The sequence below is a fragment of the Dipodomys ordii genome, unplaced genomic scaffold, assembly GCF_000151885.1.
Source record: "Dipodomys ordii isolate 6190 unplaced genomic scaffold, Dord_2.0 Scaffold78, whole genome shotgun sequence".
NCBI classification, from domain to species: domain Eukaryota; kingdom Metazoa; phylum Chordata; class Mammalia; order Rodentia; family Heteromyidae; genus Dipodomys; species Dipodomys ordii.
Window position 1 is genome coordinate 5,551,420 of NW_012267294.1, and position 17,652 is coordinate 5,569,071.

Here is a 17,652-nt window from a genome sequence, read left to right on the forward strand (position 1 = left end):
CCTAACATGTAGAAATTATGTTTACTGATCGTTCATACATCCCTATCTTTCCTGCAAACTACACATCTACCATGAAGTCAGTGTTCAGGCTCTGATGTTAAAATGGACATCAGCTGGCTACTGTGAGAATATTGTCTTTTCAGATTAGAGCCTATGGCCTGAATACATTACAGGTGGACAGTGCTTATCTGAACAATAGAAACAGCAAGCAGAGAACTAACACAGCTCCATTCTGCAAACCCAAATCCACATAATGATATACTTTGACGAATAGTCTTAAATGTGAACATGAGAAGTATTAATTTATCAAAGCACATTACTTTAAGAAACAAGATACCTGGAAATAATCATAATGAAATCCCTTACAATATATAATTAATATATATCAATAAAAAACAATGAAGGTAAAACCTGGATTTTAAATGCCAAGAGATTTAAGACTGGTTTTACAAACTTTCTGAGGTATTCCTCTGTAAGCAACCATGGCCTCTGTACCTATGTTCTTTGTGCTCCAATAGCTGGCAGTCTCTACAGGTCAGTCTATCACATGTTTCACAAAAAAGTTTCAGCTGCTCTTGTTTGTGTACAGGGCAGAAAACCGGACGCTGACCAGATGTTCCAACAGACTCTGTAGCAAAATAAAACAAATGCTTTTTAAACAAAATAAAAGTTTTGGCTAATGTTAATTTTTTTTTAATGTAATCCAGGCTAGCCTTGGCCTTCTACCTCAGCCTCCCAAGTGCTGACTATAAGTATGTGTCACCATGCCCAGAAAACATTGTAAATTCTTAACTGAGGCTAGTATTCAAAATGCATAAATGAGGAGACCATGCTACAGTATCCGAAGAGTAAGGCTGGTGAGGATCACTGGGATTCTTACCTGAGACATCTTCCTTCTTCCTGATCAGGTGATCTTTAGTGAACTTGACTCTCTGATGTGCTTCAATACAGGTCTTACACAGCCACTCTCCACATTCTACACAAAAGCCAACGGCATTTGCATTGTCTTCACAACTAGTACATACCTATAAGAGACAAATACTAACCCATATTAAATTTACCAAACATAGACTCATAAAATAAAGCAATTAAAAAAAAACTTCTCGGGGCTGGGAAGGTGGCTCAGTGGTAGAGCGCTTGCCTTCCATGCCTGAGGCCCTGGGTTCGATTCCTCAGCACCACATAAGCAAAAAGAAAAAAAGCCAGAGGTGGAGCTGTGGCTCAAGTGGTAGAGGGCTAGCCTTGAGCTGAAGAGCTGAGGGACAGCACCCAGGCCCAGAGTTCAGGCCCTACGACTGGACCTCCCCCCCCCAAAAAAAAAGAAAAAAAAAAACTTCTCAAACTTTTTCTCAAATATATTGGCTACACTGATGTATAAAGAATAAAATTAGCCGGGTGCTGGTGGCTCATGACTGCAATCCTACTCAGAAGGCTGAAATTTAAGGATCCCAGTTTGAAGCCAGGCCAGGCAGGAAAGGATTTGAGATACTTATCTCCAATAAAGGTACTAAAAAGCCAGATGTGGAGCTATTGTCCTAGTGGTAGAGTGCAAACCTTGAGCCCTTAGTTCAAAAGTCCAAAGACCAACACAAAAATAAAAAATACACACCTGTAACCCTAGCTACTCAGGAGGCTGAGATCTGAGGATCACAGTTCAAAGTCAGACTGGGCAGGAAAGTCCATGAAACTCTTTTTCTCCAATAAAACCACTCAGAAAACTGGAAGTGGCACTGTGGCTCAGGTGGTAGAGTGCTAGACTTGAGCTGAAGAGCTGAGGGACAGTGCCCAGGCCCAGAGTTCAAGCCTTACAACCGACCAAAAATAAATAAATAAACTAAAATAAAAAATAAAATCATTTTGTTATCCGTTTATCCCCAAGAAAATCCTCTTTAGAGATCAAACATTGAGGCAGATAAAATTCCAAAGCTCAGAACAGACAGTCTAAATCAGATTTGACTTTTCTTTGCTGTTGTTTTTTGAAGTCACTAGAACTTGAACTCAAGGGTCTTAAACATATGCAAGCCTACTTGAGCTATACCTCCAGCCTCTTTGATTTTAGATTATTTCAGATAGTCTCATGTTTTCTTGTAGGCTGGCCTCAGACTATGACCCTCTGACTTATACCTTCCTAATAACTCAGGCTACAGGCATGCAATACCACACTCAGCCTGTTTTGCTAAGATGAGATCTTACTAATTTTCTTCCCCAAGTTGGCCTCAACCTGAGATCCTCCTCAATTTCATCTACCCAGTAGGTAGAGATTCTAGGTGTGAGCCACCAGCTACTGATTATTTAAGTAATAATTGTTTCAATTAACCAAGTTTGAGGATAAAGAAAAAGCTATCCTTTATTGTTTTCAATTTGAATGACTTAATTATCCAACCATGCTTTTCTTAATTAACATACTGATTTCAAGACAAGAATATAAAGAAAAATTAAGGTGCATACCTGTTCTGACTTCTCATCAGAACTGCTAGGGGCTTCAGATGTGTCTTTCACAAAATAATTATCCACAAGGTCTATCTGTCTGCATTCCTGGCGGCACACTGGACACCGTATCACACCAACTACAATACAAAATGCAAAATTAAATCTTATTATTCATGTAGGCGGGACAGAAACTGTTCATCTTGACACTATGGAAAGCACACATATGACACAAAGAAAAAAGAAATACAAATTAAGAACTGAGTACTGAGTACAAGCCTGGCGCCGGTGGCTCACATCACATCTATCATCCTAGCTACTCAGAAGGCTGAGATATGAGGATCACAGTTCAAAGCCACCTCAGGCAGGAAAAGCCATGACTCTTAACTCCAATTAACCACCACAAAACCAGAAGCCAGCACTGTGGCTCAAAATGAGAGAGTGCTAGCCTGAGCACTTAGGCCCTGAGTTCAAGCCCCATGACCAACAAAAGAACTGAGTAAAAAACCAGCCCAGTTATTCCACTAGGAAAAAAAAATGATACTGTGTATTTAGGAAGAGAAAACGTCAACTAAAATTCCCATCCAAAATAGTGCTGAGATATGCAGTTGGCTGGATAACAGCTCTACAAAAATCTCACCAAAACCTATCAGCAGCATGTAAAAGGGACGTGATTAAACGAGGTCTCTTGAGAGTTGGAATATTTCCGGATTATCCAGAAAGGGACTAAATGTAATCAAGTGATCCTATGAGAAGTAAAAGCAGATCAGATAAGCAAAGAGACACCTAAGGTAAAGCAGATACTGGAGTGGCATGCTTTGAGGATGAAGGAAGGGACCAGAGCCAAGAAAAAATAGCCACCAGATGTTAAGAGGGACAGGAAATCGATTGTTCTTATAGGCCTGAGGAAGCAAGTCAGTCCTGTCAAAACTTGACCTTAGCCACATGGAACAGACCTCACAATTCTAGACTCCAGAACTCTAAGAGAAATTAAGATCTGTATTTTAATAAGACACCAAATTCAGAGTGATTTTGTTGCAGCAGCAATAGAAAATAAGCCATCACTTTTTCAAACTTTGACTTGTTCCAGATTTAACATTAAAGTTTACGTTAAGAATGAAAACTCAGCCCCAAACTCAAACTACTTCTGCATCAAGAATGATACTGAACTTTCAGATCAACTTAAGAAAATGTGGTGTATATACACAATGGAATTTTATGCTTCCATCAGAAAGAATGATATTGTATCATTCGTAAGGAAATAAAAAGACTTGGAAAAATATATTAGGCGAAATAAAAGAAACATAGGTTGCACGTTTTCCCTCATTTATTTTAACTAGAATGTGCCTATAAATTTATTACACACTGGATGCTGAAAGACAAAAAAAAACACTTGGACATGATAAATTATCTAGGACTCTAAGACAGTCACACAATGAAATCAAAGGAGGATATTCTTAGGAGAGGATCACAAAGGCTCAATAGCTATATTCACCTAAGATGATGCTTATTGAAATGAACTCCAAGAAATGGAAACGAGAAGAGTTTGGGTTTTTTGTTTTATTTTGCTTTTGGTTCATATTTTTTGGGTTATTTTTTCCTCCTTTATTTCTGTTTTTGATTTTTGTATCTTCTGTCTCCCATGTAGGTTTATCAGTCTTGGGAAGGGAAGGGGGAGCACAGAAAGGGTGGGACAAATGGTGAACAAATGTAGCAGTGATACTCACTAGACACTATGTTGAAAATGTATTATACAACTTGTCAGGAAGGAGGGTCAGGAGGGAAAAACTGGAAAAAAAAAACAGGGAAGAGGTAACTCTGTTCAAAAAGAAAGTATACATTACCTGACTTATATAACTACTGACCCCTTTGTAAATCACCTTTTTTTTTTCCAGTTGTGGGGCTTGAACTCTGGGCCTGGGTGCTGTCTCTCAGCTCTTTAGCTCAAGGCTAGTGCTCTATCACTTGTGCCACAGTGCCACTTCCGGCTTTTTTTCTGCTTATGTGGTGCTGAGGAATTGAACCCAGCGCCTCATGCATGCGAGGTAAGCACTCTACCACTGAGCCAACGTCCTGGCCCTGTAAATCACCTTTACCATAACAATTAAAAAAAAAAAAAACAAAACCATCCAGGCGCTGGTGGCTCACACCTGTAATTCTAGCTACTCAGGAGGTTGAGATCTCAGGATCACAGTTCAAAGCCAGCCTGGGCAGGAAAGTCCATGAGACTCGTATATCCAATTAACCACCAGAAAACTGTAAGTGGTGCTGGGGCTCAAGTAGAGCACTTGTATTGAGCTGAAGAGCTGAGGGACAGCGCCCAGGCCGAGTTCAAGCCCCACACCGAACCCCCCCCCCAAGGAAAAAAAAAAAACCTGAAGATACAAACACAACATAGATAACATAATCCAGGCTAATCATGAGAGCATAAGCGGTGATCCCAGCACTCAAGCAGCTGAGGCAGAACAAATGAAAAGGCCACCTGCTAGAGAAACCTCTCTCTAGTAATAATAATAATAATAATTCTGGCCTTCATAAAAGAGCTGAAGACAAAAACTTTACACAAATTATAATACCATATACAATCATTCTAGTAGAATATAAAAGTGTAAATATCTTAATTTTAGCCAGGCATGAATCATATGCCTCAAAATACACACACACACACACACACACACACACACACACACGCCATTCTAAAAATTGGGATATCATTCAGTCTCACAATGTTAAGACAAACTCAAATGTGATTATGTTAGAAAACAAAATGCTGTTCTACATAGCAGAACCTATAAGAATGTTCTGTCCCTTAAAAGTGTTTTAGGCCAGGCACTGGTGGCTCACACCTGTAATCCTAGGCCTGTAATCTCAGGAGGCTGAGATCTGAGGATCTCGGTTCAAAGCCAGCCGAGGCAGGAAAGTCCATGAGACTCTTATCTCCAATAAACCACTAGAAAACCGGAAGTGGCGCGGTGGCTCAAGTGGTAGAGTGCTCACCTTGAGCTGGAAAGTGCAGGGACAGTGCCCAGGCCCAGAGTTCAAGCCCCACAACTGACAAAAAGGAAGGAAGGAAGGAAGGAAGGAAGGAAGGAAGGAAGGAAGGAAGGAAGGAAGGAAGGAAGGAAGGAAGGAGTTTTAGTGTGTCTGAGCCCTTTCAGTGACAGTATATGAGTTTAGCCAGGGTGCTAAATGCCTTCTGGGGAAAAAATGCCTGTTTCAGAATACCTAGTGCTTGCTGTATTCAGGATGACTGCTGTGTGGACCCAGAGTCCAAGCAATTGAGGCACCAAGAGTCCAAGTTTCAGATGAGAATGCCTGCCTAACAATATTACCATGTATTCTCCCATGCTGTCACAGGCATAATTAGCTCACTGTCTAACTGCTGGAAAAGAATGCTTACAAGAAGCTTGCAACGACTTTCTCTTGGACTTCTCACCAAGCACCTTTTCTCTGCTGATTGTAACCTGTATGTTCACTGTAATAAGGCATAACCGTAAGTTTCTCTGAGTCCTGTGAATCATCTAAAAGATCATCGTGTGTCTAGTGGCTAATGACTGTAATCCTAGCTACTCAGGAGGAAGTTGAGTTCTGAGGATTGCCTTCTGAGGCCAATCCAAGCAAGAAAGGCTCTTATCTCTAATTAATTACAGAAAAAACCAGAAGTGGCACTGAGGCTCAAGTGGTAAAGTTAGTTACTAGCCTTGAGCAAAAAGGAGCTCAAGATAGTGCATAGGCTGAGTTCAAGCCCAAGGACCAAATAAACACACAGACACAGACACAGACACAAGCATTGGTGGCTCACATCTGTAATCCTAGCTACTCAGAAGGCTGAGATCTGAGGACTGCAGTTCGAAGCAAGCCCAGGCAGGAACGTCTGTGACTCTTATACCCAATAAACAACTAGAAAACCAGAAGTGGCACTGAGCTCAAGTGGTAGAGCATTAGCCTTGAGCTGAAGGAGAGTGCCCAGGCCCAGAGTTCAAGCTCCATGACAAAAAAAAAAAAAAAAAAAAAAGACAAAAAAAAAAAAAGGTAAGTTAATGTGAAAGGGTATTTTTGTTGAAGGGGAAGTATTTCTTGCTTTAAGGAAAAAAAAGTCAATATTGGGGACTATGTATGTGTGAATTCATGTGTGTGTGTGGGGGGGAGGTATACAGTAGCTGTTTATAATATGAGAACTTGATTCAATTCCTGGCAGAAAGAAAATAAAAAGATGGGAAAGGTTAAGGGGGAAGGGAGGAAAAAGAGGATTTAGAGAGTAAAAGGGAGGAAAAGGAATGACGTAAAGAAGACTCCAATATCACTAAAGTATTCATTATGACTGTGTTAGCAGACCCCTTGACGCCATCCCCACGGGTCCTTCTATTTCTTTTGAAAATCAGTAAGTTGATTCTCAGATTCTTATGAATTTCCAATTCAATCTAGAAGGCTGACAACAAAATTCATCTTTTTGATGATTGAGAAGCTAATTTTAAAAAATGGTGCCAGGTACCACAACAGTAACAGAACACTTTGCATTTTCTGGGGTTCTGTTTTTTTTTTTTCCTTTTTTTCCTTTTTATTAAGGAATGTGCCGGATGTCTAATTTTATTCACATCACTACAGAACCTGGAAAGCTGTTGCTGCTACTGATGCAGAACATGCTGCTATTATTGGTCTTTTTATATAAATATAAATACATACAAATATATAATTTGAAATTTTGCAAACTTTAACTGTGTTGTCAACTTTGGAAAAAGTATCCCAGTTTACCATGTTAAGTACATTGTACAAACATTAATAGCTATATTGGCCTAGAAATGCTAAGCTTAATTTTTTCCATTTGTACAGGTATAAACACATTGAATTAAATATGTAAAGTCTTACCTATGTGAGTTTGATTACAGAAATAAAATATACTCTAAATAATGAAAAAACAAATTCATCTTTTTGTAACTCTAAATCCCCACTAAAATACTACTTAATCAAACAACCCAAATTGCAAGGCAAACTACCAAATAAGCAGTTTTAAAATTATCTGAGATGGGGATATATCTGAGAGTCTTATTTGCTAAAAGGATTTTCAGGAGGGCTGGGGATGTGGCTTAGTGGTGGAGTGCTCACCTAGAATGCATGAAGCCCTGGGTTCAATTCCTCGGTACCACATACACAGAAAAAGCCAGAAGTAGCGCTGTGGCTCAAGTGGTAGAGTGCTAGCCTTGAGGAAAAGAAGCTCAGGGACAGTGCCCAGGCCTTGAGGTTCAAGCCTCAGGATTGGCAAAAAAAAATAAATAAAAATAGAAAAGTCCAAAATTAAGAAATTGAGTCATAAAGACTTCTCACTGGCACATGAGTAACAGAAGTCTACAGGTATCAGCAAGCCCTGCCCCATGTGCTTAACTTTTGACTGATTACTCAGAAGCTATGTTCATCTGATCCCAAACAGCTGGCAGTCACTCAAGATCCTTTTGCTCACCCTTATCAACAAAACTTAAAATTAGATAGATGTTTGAATTGCAAATAAGAGCTATTTCACACTTTCAAATCCTCTTCATAATTAGTATATGGCAGATGAGTATGCTCCCAGTTCAATTACTCAGTGACACTCAAGCCTCAAACTCAAACCTACTGACCCATTTTTGCATAATGTTCCCAGGCTGATTTCATCATCACCTCAAAGCTCAAGTTCTAAGAGACACATCTGTGTCTATTAAATGTTTCTTCTAAACACCAGTTTACTAAAAAAAAAAAAAATTATTTATGTAGTGTGTGTATACACTTGAATCAGTACTGGGGTTTTAACTTAGAGCCAGGAGCAATTTCTCTGCTTTCTTGATCACAAGCTGAAAATTTACTACTTATGCCACACCTCCAGTCTCAAATTTTTATTGCGTAATTAAAGATGGAGTCTCATGGACTTTTCTGCAGTCCTCCAAGTCTCAGCCACCAGAGTAGCTAGAATTAGAAGTATGAGCCACTGGTACCCAACTCAGAATTGGAACATTTTAGAAGGCCAAAACAGAACTATTGATGAAATTTAATAGTAGCATGTTTGCCTACTATGCCCAAAGCTCTGGGTTCAATCTCCAGCACCAATTGTTAAAAAAGAAAGAAAGAAAGAAAGAAAGAAAGAAAGAAAATAACTGAGGACCTAAATAGAAGCTGAATCACATACAATCATTGAGTTACTGAGAAATAAACTATCTGTACACACCAATTTATCCAGCCAATAACTTTGGCAGGTTAAAAAAAAAAATTTAGCCTCCAACTTCTCCTCCGCCATCTTCCCGGATAAGAAATGTACTCATTTTCTTGCCCATGTAATTGTGACTCCTCTGTACAGTTTTTTCACAATAAAAAAAAAAAATTGGACTTCACACTTTGTTTTGCCGGTCCTGGTAACCTCTGGGCCTGAGCACTGTCCCAGAGCTTTTGGCTGACCAGGCTGTCTTCAAACCATGATCCTCAGATCCCAGCCTTCTGAGTAGCTAGGATTACAGGTGTGAGCCACCGACTCTGGGCAAATCTCCCACTTATAACCCTAGCTACTGCTGAGTTCTGAGAACTGTGGTTCAAAGCCAGCCTAAGCAGACTAAAAAATACATAAGACTTAACTGCTAGCAAGCAAAAAACTAAGGCGGGGGGATTAGCCAGGCACCAGTGGCTCACACCTGTAATCCTAGCTACTCAGGAGGCTGAGATCTGAGGATCATGGTTCAAAGTCAGCCCAGACAATAAGTCCAATAAACTACTCAAAAAAGGCCAAAAGTGGTGCTGTGGCTCAAGTGATAGCACACTAGCCTTGAACACAAAAAGAAGCTCACAGACAGCCCAGGTCCAGAATTCAAGCCCCAGGTCTAAAAAAAAGGGGGGGGGGGCCTGGAGCTGGAGGTGTGTGTGACTCACATGGTAGAATTGTCAAGAGTATGAGTTCAAGCTTCAGTACAAGCAGAAAAACAAAAAAACAAACAGCCAGGCCCTGGTGGCTCACACCTGTAACCATAGCTATTGAGGAGACAGATTCCAGAATCACCAAAAATCTAGATTCAATGCCAGGCAAGACGGGAAAATCAAGAGATTAACCACCAGATAGCCAGATGTGGAGCTGTGGCTCAAAATGGTAGGACACTCACCCTGAGCAAAAGGGTTCAGGGACAGCACCCCATCCCTGAGTTCAAACCCCACAACAGGGGAAAAAAAAAGACAGCTGGGTGTCTCACTGAAGATGAGTTCTGAGAACTGTTAGAGATAGCTAGGGATGTCAGGATGTCACATAGGAATAAGAAACTTAGCTAAGTTTACTTCTCAGAAGAGGCGCCATCAGCCAACGCTGGCAAGTAAGCAGCACATGCTTCTGCTTCCTTTTCATCCGGAACCCAGCAGGCCCCACCCCTCTGCTCCCACTGGCTGAGCTCAGTTCACCATCTGTAAAAGGATGTGGTTTAATTAACCCTATGTAATTAAAGTTCCAGGAGCAGAGTTCTAGCAGGATGTCTTAGTTAAAGTGCTCAGGAAAAGGATGTATATAACTAAAATGTAACTAACAAGGGCTAAGCACCTGGCCAGAGCAGGACCCCTTCAGAAAAACAATTCTCTCAGGATCAACACAAAGGAAGCAAACTACTTTGATGAAAGACTTTTCTGACAAAAACCATACCAAAATATAGGCAAGAATCTGTTTGTTGGTGCCATTTTTTTTTCAGCTGGATTCACAAATATTGTCTTATGATACTAATGGGGTCATGGAAACTCACTGTCCGGCCTTGCTATAAACGCACTAAGAATTTTAACCTGCTCCTTTGAGAATTAGGGTCATGATAGGAGCCAATCATGATCAAATAACATTTAAATTTCTATTAATATAAAGTTTCAGTATAAAGTGTTCAGGATTAGTTAAATTCACTTAGTCCTCCTAATAGCTAACAGCCATGTTGGGATAAACACAATTACTATTCCCACTTGACAGGTGAGGAGGTTGACAGTCAGAAACCAGGACACTTTCAAAGTCAGATGGTGCTATGAACAGGGGGAGAGTGCCAAAACTGGAAACCACATGCTTCTAAACACTACACTATCTAATTAAAAAGCTCATCTGTTAGTAAGAAGATAAACCAAGACAGTTCCAAGAAAAATGCAGAGGACTATTAATGAGGCAGAGGTAAAATGGACTTAGTAAATAACTGCAAGATTATGGAGTATGAAATACAACAATGTATTAGGAATTCTGGATGATTCTCAAGTTTCTAGTATGGGAATTTGTGAAAAACAAACATTTGCGCAAAATGAGTGAAAGGTAGTTTCAACAAAAATGTAAGGAATAGGTTTTGGATAGGTCATGTTTAAGCAGAATTCTGTAACTGGAGAGTATGAAGAGAACCATTAGGGTATAAAAACTGCAGCTAACGACTGATGAGGAAGAATAGTACCAAGGACAGTACCCTTGGGCTGGTGATGTAATTCAGTGACAGCAGAGTACTTTCCTAGTGTAAAAGTCCTGGGTCCAATAATCTGACACCAAATTTTTTTTAAAAAAGGAAAACAGAACAAAACAGCTGGAGAGGATATGATTGTTAGTGGTGCAACAGCTCAAATCTTAATGGAACAACCACTTCTAAGGCTAAGGCCATCTCCACCACACCTGTCTCCTGTCCCCTGTTCATGTCTGCTCTCACCAATATCCACCCAGCAATAGTAAGCAGTACATATTTGCTGAGAGGAATAAAGGAAAAAAACAACTAGATTCTCAAGAATAGATCACTGATCTTTTCTACAAAATTTCACAGCAATGAAAGTTAACAGCAGTTCTGGTTAGCAGAACTACAGGGAGTGGGAGCTGGCGATAAACTATGTGGTAGAGAAGGTCACTCCTGTGAAAAAGAAGAGGCGGATGACCTACCAACAGAGCAGAATGAAGAAAGAAAAGCCTTACACATGAGAACACCAGCGAGGTAATATAGAACACAACTAAAATAGTTCATTTATAGAGAAACTGACTGACTTAACTCCTACTAAGTAATTCCACCTTGTATCACTAAGCATGAAACCATCTGCAAATGATTGTATAAAACCTGAGACTTGCTGGGCACCAGTGGCTCATACCTATAATCCTAGCTACGCATGAAGTTGAGATCTGAGGATCAAGGTTTGATACCAGCCTAGGCAAGGAAGGCCCCGAGACTCTTTATCTCCAATTAACCACCAGAAAGCAGTAAATGGAGCTGGGACTCAAAGTGATAAGTGCACCAGCCTTGAGAGAAAGAGCTCAGGGATATTACCCAGGCCCTGAGTTCAAGCCCCACTACCAACCAAAAAAACCACACACACACACACACACACATAACCTGAGTCTCACTAAATACTACATACTTAAGTATTACATATAGATAGTAAATAATTATTCTAGGCATTTTCCTTCCCTGGCACCAGGTTTGAACAAGGGCCTAGTGCTTGCTCAGCTTGTATTCTACCACTCAAGCTGTATCTCTTCCTGCCAGCGTTTTGCTGGTTACGTTGGAGATCTAGAATCTCTCAGACTTGTCTACCAGGGGCTGACTTTGGACTGTAATCCTCTGGATCTCCGCCTCCTGAATAACTAGGATTACAGGAATCAGCCAGCAGCACCCAACTCTTTTTGGTATTCTTAAAGCACCTTATACTGTTTGTGGTTTGTTTTGTTTTTTGGTAATACTGAGGATTGAATTCAGGGCCTTGAGTTTTCAAGGGAGGCACTCTACCAGTTGAGTAACACTTATAACCCTTCTGCTTTTGTTGTTTTCAGATAGGCTAGTCTGGCAAACTTCTTATATTCTTAAAGATTTATTATAAAGTTATGAGTCCATTTACTGTCAAATATACCTATGTATAGAATAAGGCAAACGTTTGTGTAAAATATTAATAAATATTTCAATTAGTCATATGTGTAGGTTATAGCCTGCTAGCTTTTTTAAAGCAATTCTAAATAAATAATTCAGCCAACAATTCAATAGTCATTTTATATTTGTAGAAGAAAAAAGAAAAAAACTACAATGATTTATGTAGCCCAAACCCTAAAACAGTTACCACTTGGTCCTTCACAGGGAGCTAAAGAGAGCTATGATCCAGTGGCTCACACCTGTGAGCCCAACTCTCCAGAAGGTTGGGATGGGAAGACTGTGGTTCAAAACCAGCCTGGTCAGAAAAGTAAAAAAATTATGAGATTATTCTCTCTAATTAATCATCAAAAAGCTAGAAGCAGAGCTCTGGCTCAAATAGTAGAACACTAGACTTGAGCAAAAGAGCTCACGGGCAGTGCCCAGGCCCAGAACCTGAGTTTAAGCCCCAGGACCAAGAGAGGGTAAGGAGAAGGGGGAAGGGGAGATTAGGAAGAAGGGAAGTGGGGGAGAGGGGGCAGCAGGCTAGCTGGCTACAGAGATTCTGTATCTTAATGGAGTGGTGCTCTGGCCTGTACATAGATTTGTGGTTTGTGTGAGCAAATTTAAACGTACAGGTTCTCATCTCTTTCTATAGGGAAGGGGTATGACCTCTTAGGCCCAGGCAGCCTGGAACCATAGCCATGACAACCCAGGATTCCACTGCCACCCAGCCACACTGCACCTGCTTATTCACTGCCTCCTTTGGGAGGTCATCATCTGAATCCTGCGTTGACAGACTTAAGTCTTTCTTTTTGCCGGTCATGGGGCCTGAACTTTGGACCTAGACGCTATCCCTCAGCTCTGACAGACTTAGTCTTTCTTTTTGCCGGTCATGGGGCCTGAACTCTGGGCCTGGGCGCTTCCCTCAGCTCTTCAGCTCAAGGCTAGCACTCTACCACTTGAGCCACCTTCCCAGCCTCCAGACTTAGTCTTGAAAAGGAGCAAAAGAGGCCTTAGTCCTCCCAATCCCATTCGTACCAGCTGAACAAAAAACAGTGAGGTACACTCTGAAATAGGCTCAGTGCTGTGCAGCACAGCGTGAATCACGCCTGCCCTGGTCGGCTGGCTTACCACTGACCAGTCACTATACAGTCACACTCACACTGGACCCTACAAAGGGAAGCATATTCACAAGCAAAGGACAAGTGCATGTCATTCAAGGAGGGCTCAGCAAATTGATGGAAGCAAGCTAAACATCAGAGAACAGGCTCAAGACGCTCAGCGAGGCAGAACTAATGCAAGAACCAACAGACTTGAGTTTTGGGGGAAAAAAAACCAATGTTAAGAAAAGCCAATTTAAAAAAAGCCAATTAAAAATACTAATGGAAGAAAAATGGGCTCACTATAATTAAGTATAATTTAAAAATTGAAGACTTAGCCAGGCGCCAGTGGCTCATTCCTATCATCCTTGCTACTCAGGAGGCTGAGAACTGAGGATCGTGGTTCAAAGCCAGCCAGGGCAGGAAAGTCCATGAGACTCTCATCTCTAATAAACCACCAGAAAACTAGAAGTGGTGCTGTGGCTTAAGTGGAAGAGTGCTCGCCTTGAGCTGAAGAGCTGAGGGACAGTGCCCAGGCCCCTATGACTAACCCCTACCCCCCCCCCTTCAAAAAAAATGGAAGACTTGAAAAACAGAAGTGCAACTCATAGGAAGTAAATTAGTAGCCACTATGATGAAATCTTAAGAATCCAAAAACAAAGCAACAAAAAAGAATAAATGGGATTAGAACAAACTAAGAAGTTTCTGCACAGTGAAGGAAAACAACGAAATACACACCTTCAGAATGGGAGAAAATATGTGCAAACTAACCATCTGGGCAAGGAGTTAGTATTGAGAATATATAAAGAATCTAAATAATTCAACGGCAAATATTATGCAGTTTAAAATGGGAAAATCAGGGTTGAGGATGTAGCTCAGAAGCAGAGTGCTAGTCCAGAATGTGCAAGATTCTAGATTCAATCACCAGCAAAATTAAGACACACATATCAAATAAAAATGGGCCAGGCAATGGTGGCTCACACCTGTAATCCTAGCTACTCAGGAAGCTGAGATCTGAGGATCATAGTTTGAAGCCAGACAAGGCAAGAAATTCCATGAGACTCGTGTCTCAAATAAACTACTCAAAAAAGCCAAAGTGGCACGATAGCTTAATTGGTAGAACACTCGTCTTGAGCAAAATAAGTTCAGAAACAGCACCCAGGCCCAGAGTTCAAGCCCCAGAGCCAGCAAAAGAAAAAAAAAAGAAGAAAAAGAAAAAATGTTATGAGGAAAATGACTCATGATGTCCAATAGGAGGAAAAACAAGATTTAACAGTAAACATTAGAAGATAAACAGGCTGGAAGACAAGGGTATGATACAATTCAAAGTGGTAAAGGAGGGCTGGGAGTGTGACTGGTAGAGTGCTTGCCTAGCATGCATGAAGCCCTGGGTTCGATTCCTTAGTACCACATAAACAGAAAAAGCCAGAAGTGGAGCTGTGGCTCAAGTGGTAGAATGCTAGCCTTGAGCAAAAGAAGCTCAGGGACAGTGCCCATGCCCTGAGTTCAAAACCCAGGACTAGAAAAATTAAAAAAGGAGAAAGAAAAAGAAAGTGGTAAAGGAAGTAACTGCCAACCAAAATTTCTGTAGCCATTAAAACTAAATTAGAAAACAACCCAAATCCATAATCACTTGGAAAGAAATAAAATACCTAGGAATAAACTAGGAGGTAAGATTTCTACAATTAAAACCAAAAAATGCCAGGTACTAGCAGCTTTCATTTGTAATTCTAGCTACTCAGGAGGCTGAGGATCTGAGGATCACAGTTTGAAGCCATCCAGGCATGAAAGTTAGTGAGATTCTTATCTCAAACTACTCATGAAAGGCCAGAAGTGGCACTGGTTCAAGTGTGCAATAGCTAGCCTTGAGCAGAGAGAATCTCAGGGACAGTGCCCAGGCCCTGACTTCATGTCCCAGGACCAGCAAAAAAAAAGAAAAAAAAAAGAAAAAGAAACAACAATACATTGAAGAAAGACATTGAAAATTCGTGAAGATGAAAAGTCCCTCATGTTCAAGGGTCAACAGAGTCTTGTGGAGACAGCTATAGTACTGAAAGCAATCTCAGCTTCAGCACAATCCCCACTAAAACTCCAATGTCAGCTGGGCACAGGTGGCTTGTAATCCTTACTACTGGGGAGGCTGAGATCCGAAGATGGCAGTCTGAAGCCAGCCCAATAAGGAAAAGCAGTGAGACTCTTTCTTTTTTTGGGGGGGTCCGATCATGGGGCCTCAACTCTGGGCCTGGGCGCTGTCCCTCAGCTTTTCAGCTCAAGGCTAGCGCTCTACCTACCACTTGAGCCACAGCGCCACTTCCAGCTTTTTTCCTTTTGTTTATGTGGTGCTGAGGAATCAAACCCAGAGCCTCAGGCATGCAAGGCAAGCGCTCTACCACTGAGCCACCTTCCCAGCCCCAACAATGAGACTCTTATCTCCAACTAACTACAGAAAACCAGAAATGGCAATGTGGCTTAAAGTTGCAGAGTGATAGTCGAGCAAAAAAAGCTCAGGGATGGTACCCAGGCCCTGAGTTCATTCCCACAACTAAAAAAAGAAAGGGGGGGGGGAGTGGGGAAGCAACCTCAAAGTCACTAGAGGTATGGGTCAGCAGTACCCCACCAGCCTTGCAAATCCCCAGTACCACTAAAAACCAAAGACAAAAAACAGTGTCATTCTTCACAGAAATAGGAGAAATGAATACTAAAATGCTTATGAAAGCATACAAGACTTTGAATAGCCAGAGCAATCTAGAGCAAAAAGTACAATGCTGGAAGTATAATGTCTGACTTCAAATACACTATAAAGTTATAGTAAGAAAAACAATACTGGCACACACAAAAAAAAGACACAAAAGGCCGGGCACCAGTGGCTTACTCCTGTAATCCTCGCTACTCAGAAGGCTGAGATCTGATGATCAAGGTTCAAAGCCAGCCTAGGCAGGAAAGTCCGTGAGATACTTATGTCCAATAAACCACTCAGAAAACCAGAAGTGGTGCTGTGGCTCAAGAGGTAGAGTGCTTGCCTTGAGCTGAAGAACACAGAGACAGCGCGCAGGTCCAGAGTTCAAGCCCCACGATCGACAAAAAAAAGACACAAAGACCAATGGAATAAATTGGAATAAACCCACACAGTTATAGTCATCTAATTTTCAACAAAGATGCCAAAAATATATGTCTGAAAAAAGGACAGCCTCTTCAACAAATAGTGGTTAAGACTGAAACTACAACCCAATCTTGTACTCCTATACAAAAATTAATTCAGCACTGGGAATGTGGCTTTGTGGTAGAGTGCTTGCCTAGCATGCATGAAGGCCTGGGTTCAATTTCTCTGTACCACATATATAGAAAAGGATGGAAGTGGTGCTGTGGCTCAAGTGGTAGAGTGCTAGCCTTGAGCAAAAGAAGCAAAAGAAGCTCAAGGACAGTGCCCAGGTCCTGAGTTCAAATCCCAGGATTGGCAATAATAACTTAAAGTAGATCAAAGACCTTAATGTAAGACCCGGAACTCTGAAACTACTACAAGAAAACACTTGAAGTTATAGGCAATGTCAACAACTCTCTGAATAGGCCTCCAATTGCTCAGAAAACAGGACTGTATCAAATTAAAAAGCTTAAAAACAGCACCATATAAATAGAAAATTCTGGAAGTGGCGCTGTGGCTCAAGTAGTAGAGCACTAGCCTTGAGTTGAAGAGCTGAGGGACAGTGCCTAGACCCAGAGTTCAAGCCCCACGACCAACAAAAAAAAAAAAAGTACTCATTACCTTACTCATGTAACTGTAAGCCCTCTATACATCTTTACAATAAAATAATTTTTTTAAAAAAAAGCTTATTCTAGGGGCTGGGAAGGTGGCTCAGTGGTAGAGCACTTGCCTTGTATGCCCGAGGCCCTGGGTTCGATTCCTCAGCACCACATAAGCAAAAAGAAAAATGCCAGAAGTGGCGCTGTGGCTCAAGTGGTAGAGTGCTAGCCTTAGCTGAAGAGTTGAGAGACAGCGCCCAGGCCCAGAATTCAGGCCCCACGACCGGACCCAAAAAATAAATAAATAACAAAAAAAAGCTTACTCACAAAGAAAATGATTTCTGGACGGAAAAGACAACCTACAGGATGAAAAAAAATCTTTGCCAACTACTCACTGGCCAAATGATTAATAGCCAAGTATACAGAGCTCTAAAAATTACAATACAAAATCATGTTATTGGGCTGGGAAGGTGGCTCAGTGGTAGAGCACTTGCCTTGCATGCATGAGGCCCTGGGTTCAATTCCTCAGCACCACATAAGCAAAAAGAAAAAAGCCG

At 41.1% G+C, this 17,652-nt stretch overlaps 1 protein-coding gene across 1 annotated transcript in view; it reads right to left on the reverse strand.

Annotated features, from left to right (window-relative positions):
* Positions 1–17,652, reverse strand: part of Trim33 (tripartite motif containing 33) — an 86,406-nt gene that overhangs the window by 39,528 nt on the left and 29,226 nt on the right. Inside the window, exons 2-4 of the mRNA XM_013024628.1 lie at positions 2,449–2,567; positions 881–1,025; positions 496–628 (exon numbers count right to left, since the gene is read on the reverse strand). Coding sequence (XP_012880082.1) covers positions 496–628; positions 881–1,025; positions 2,449–2,567 — 397 coding nt within the window. The remainder of the gene's footprint in view (positions 1–495; positions 629–880; positions 1,026–2,448; positions 2,568–17,652) is intronic.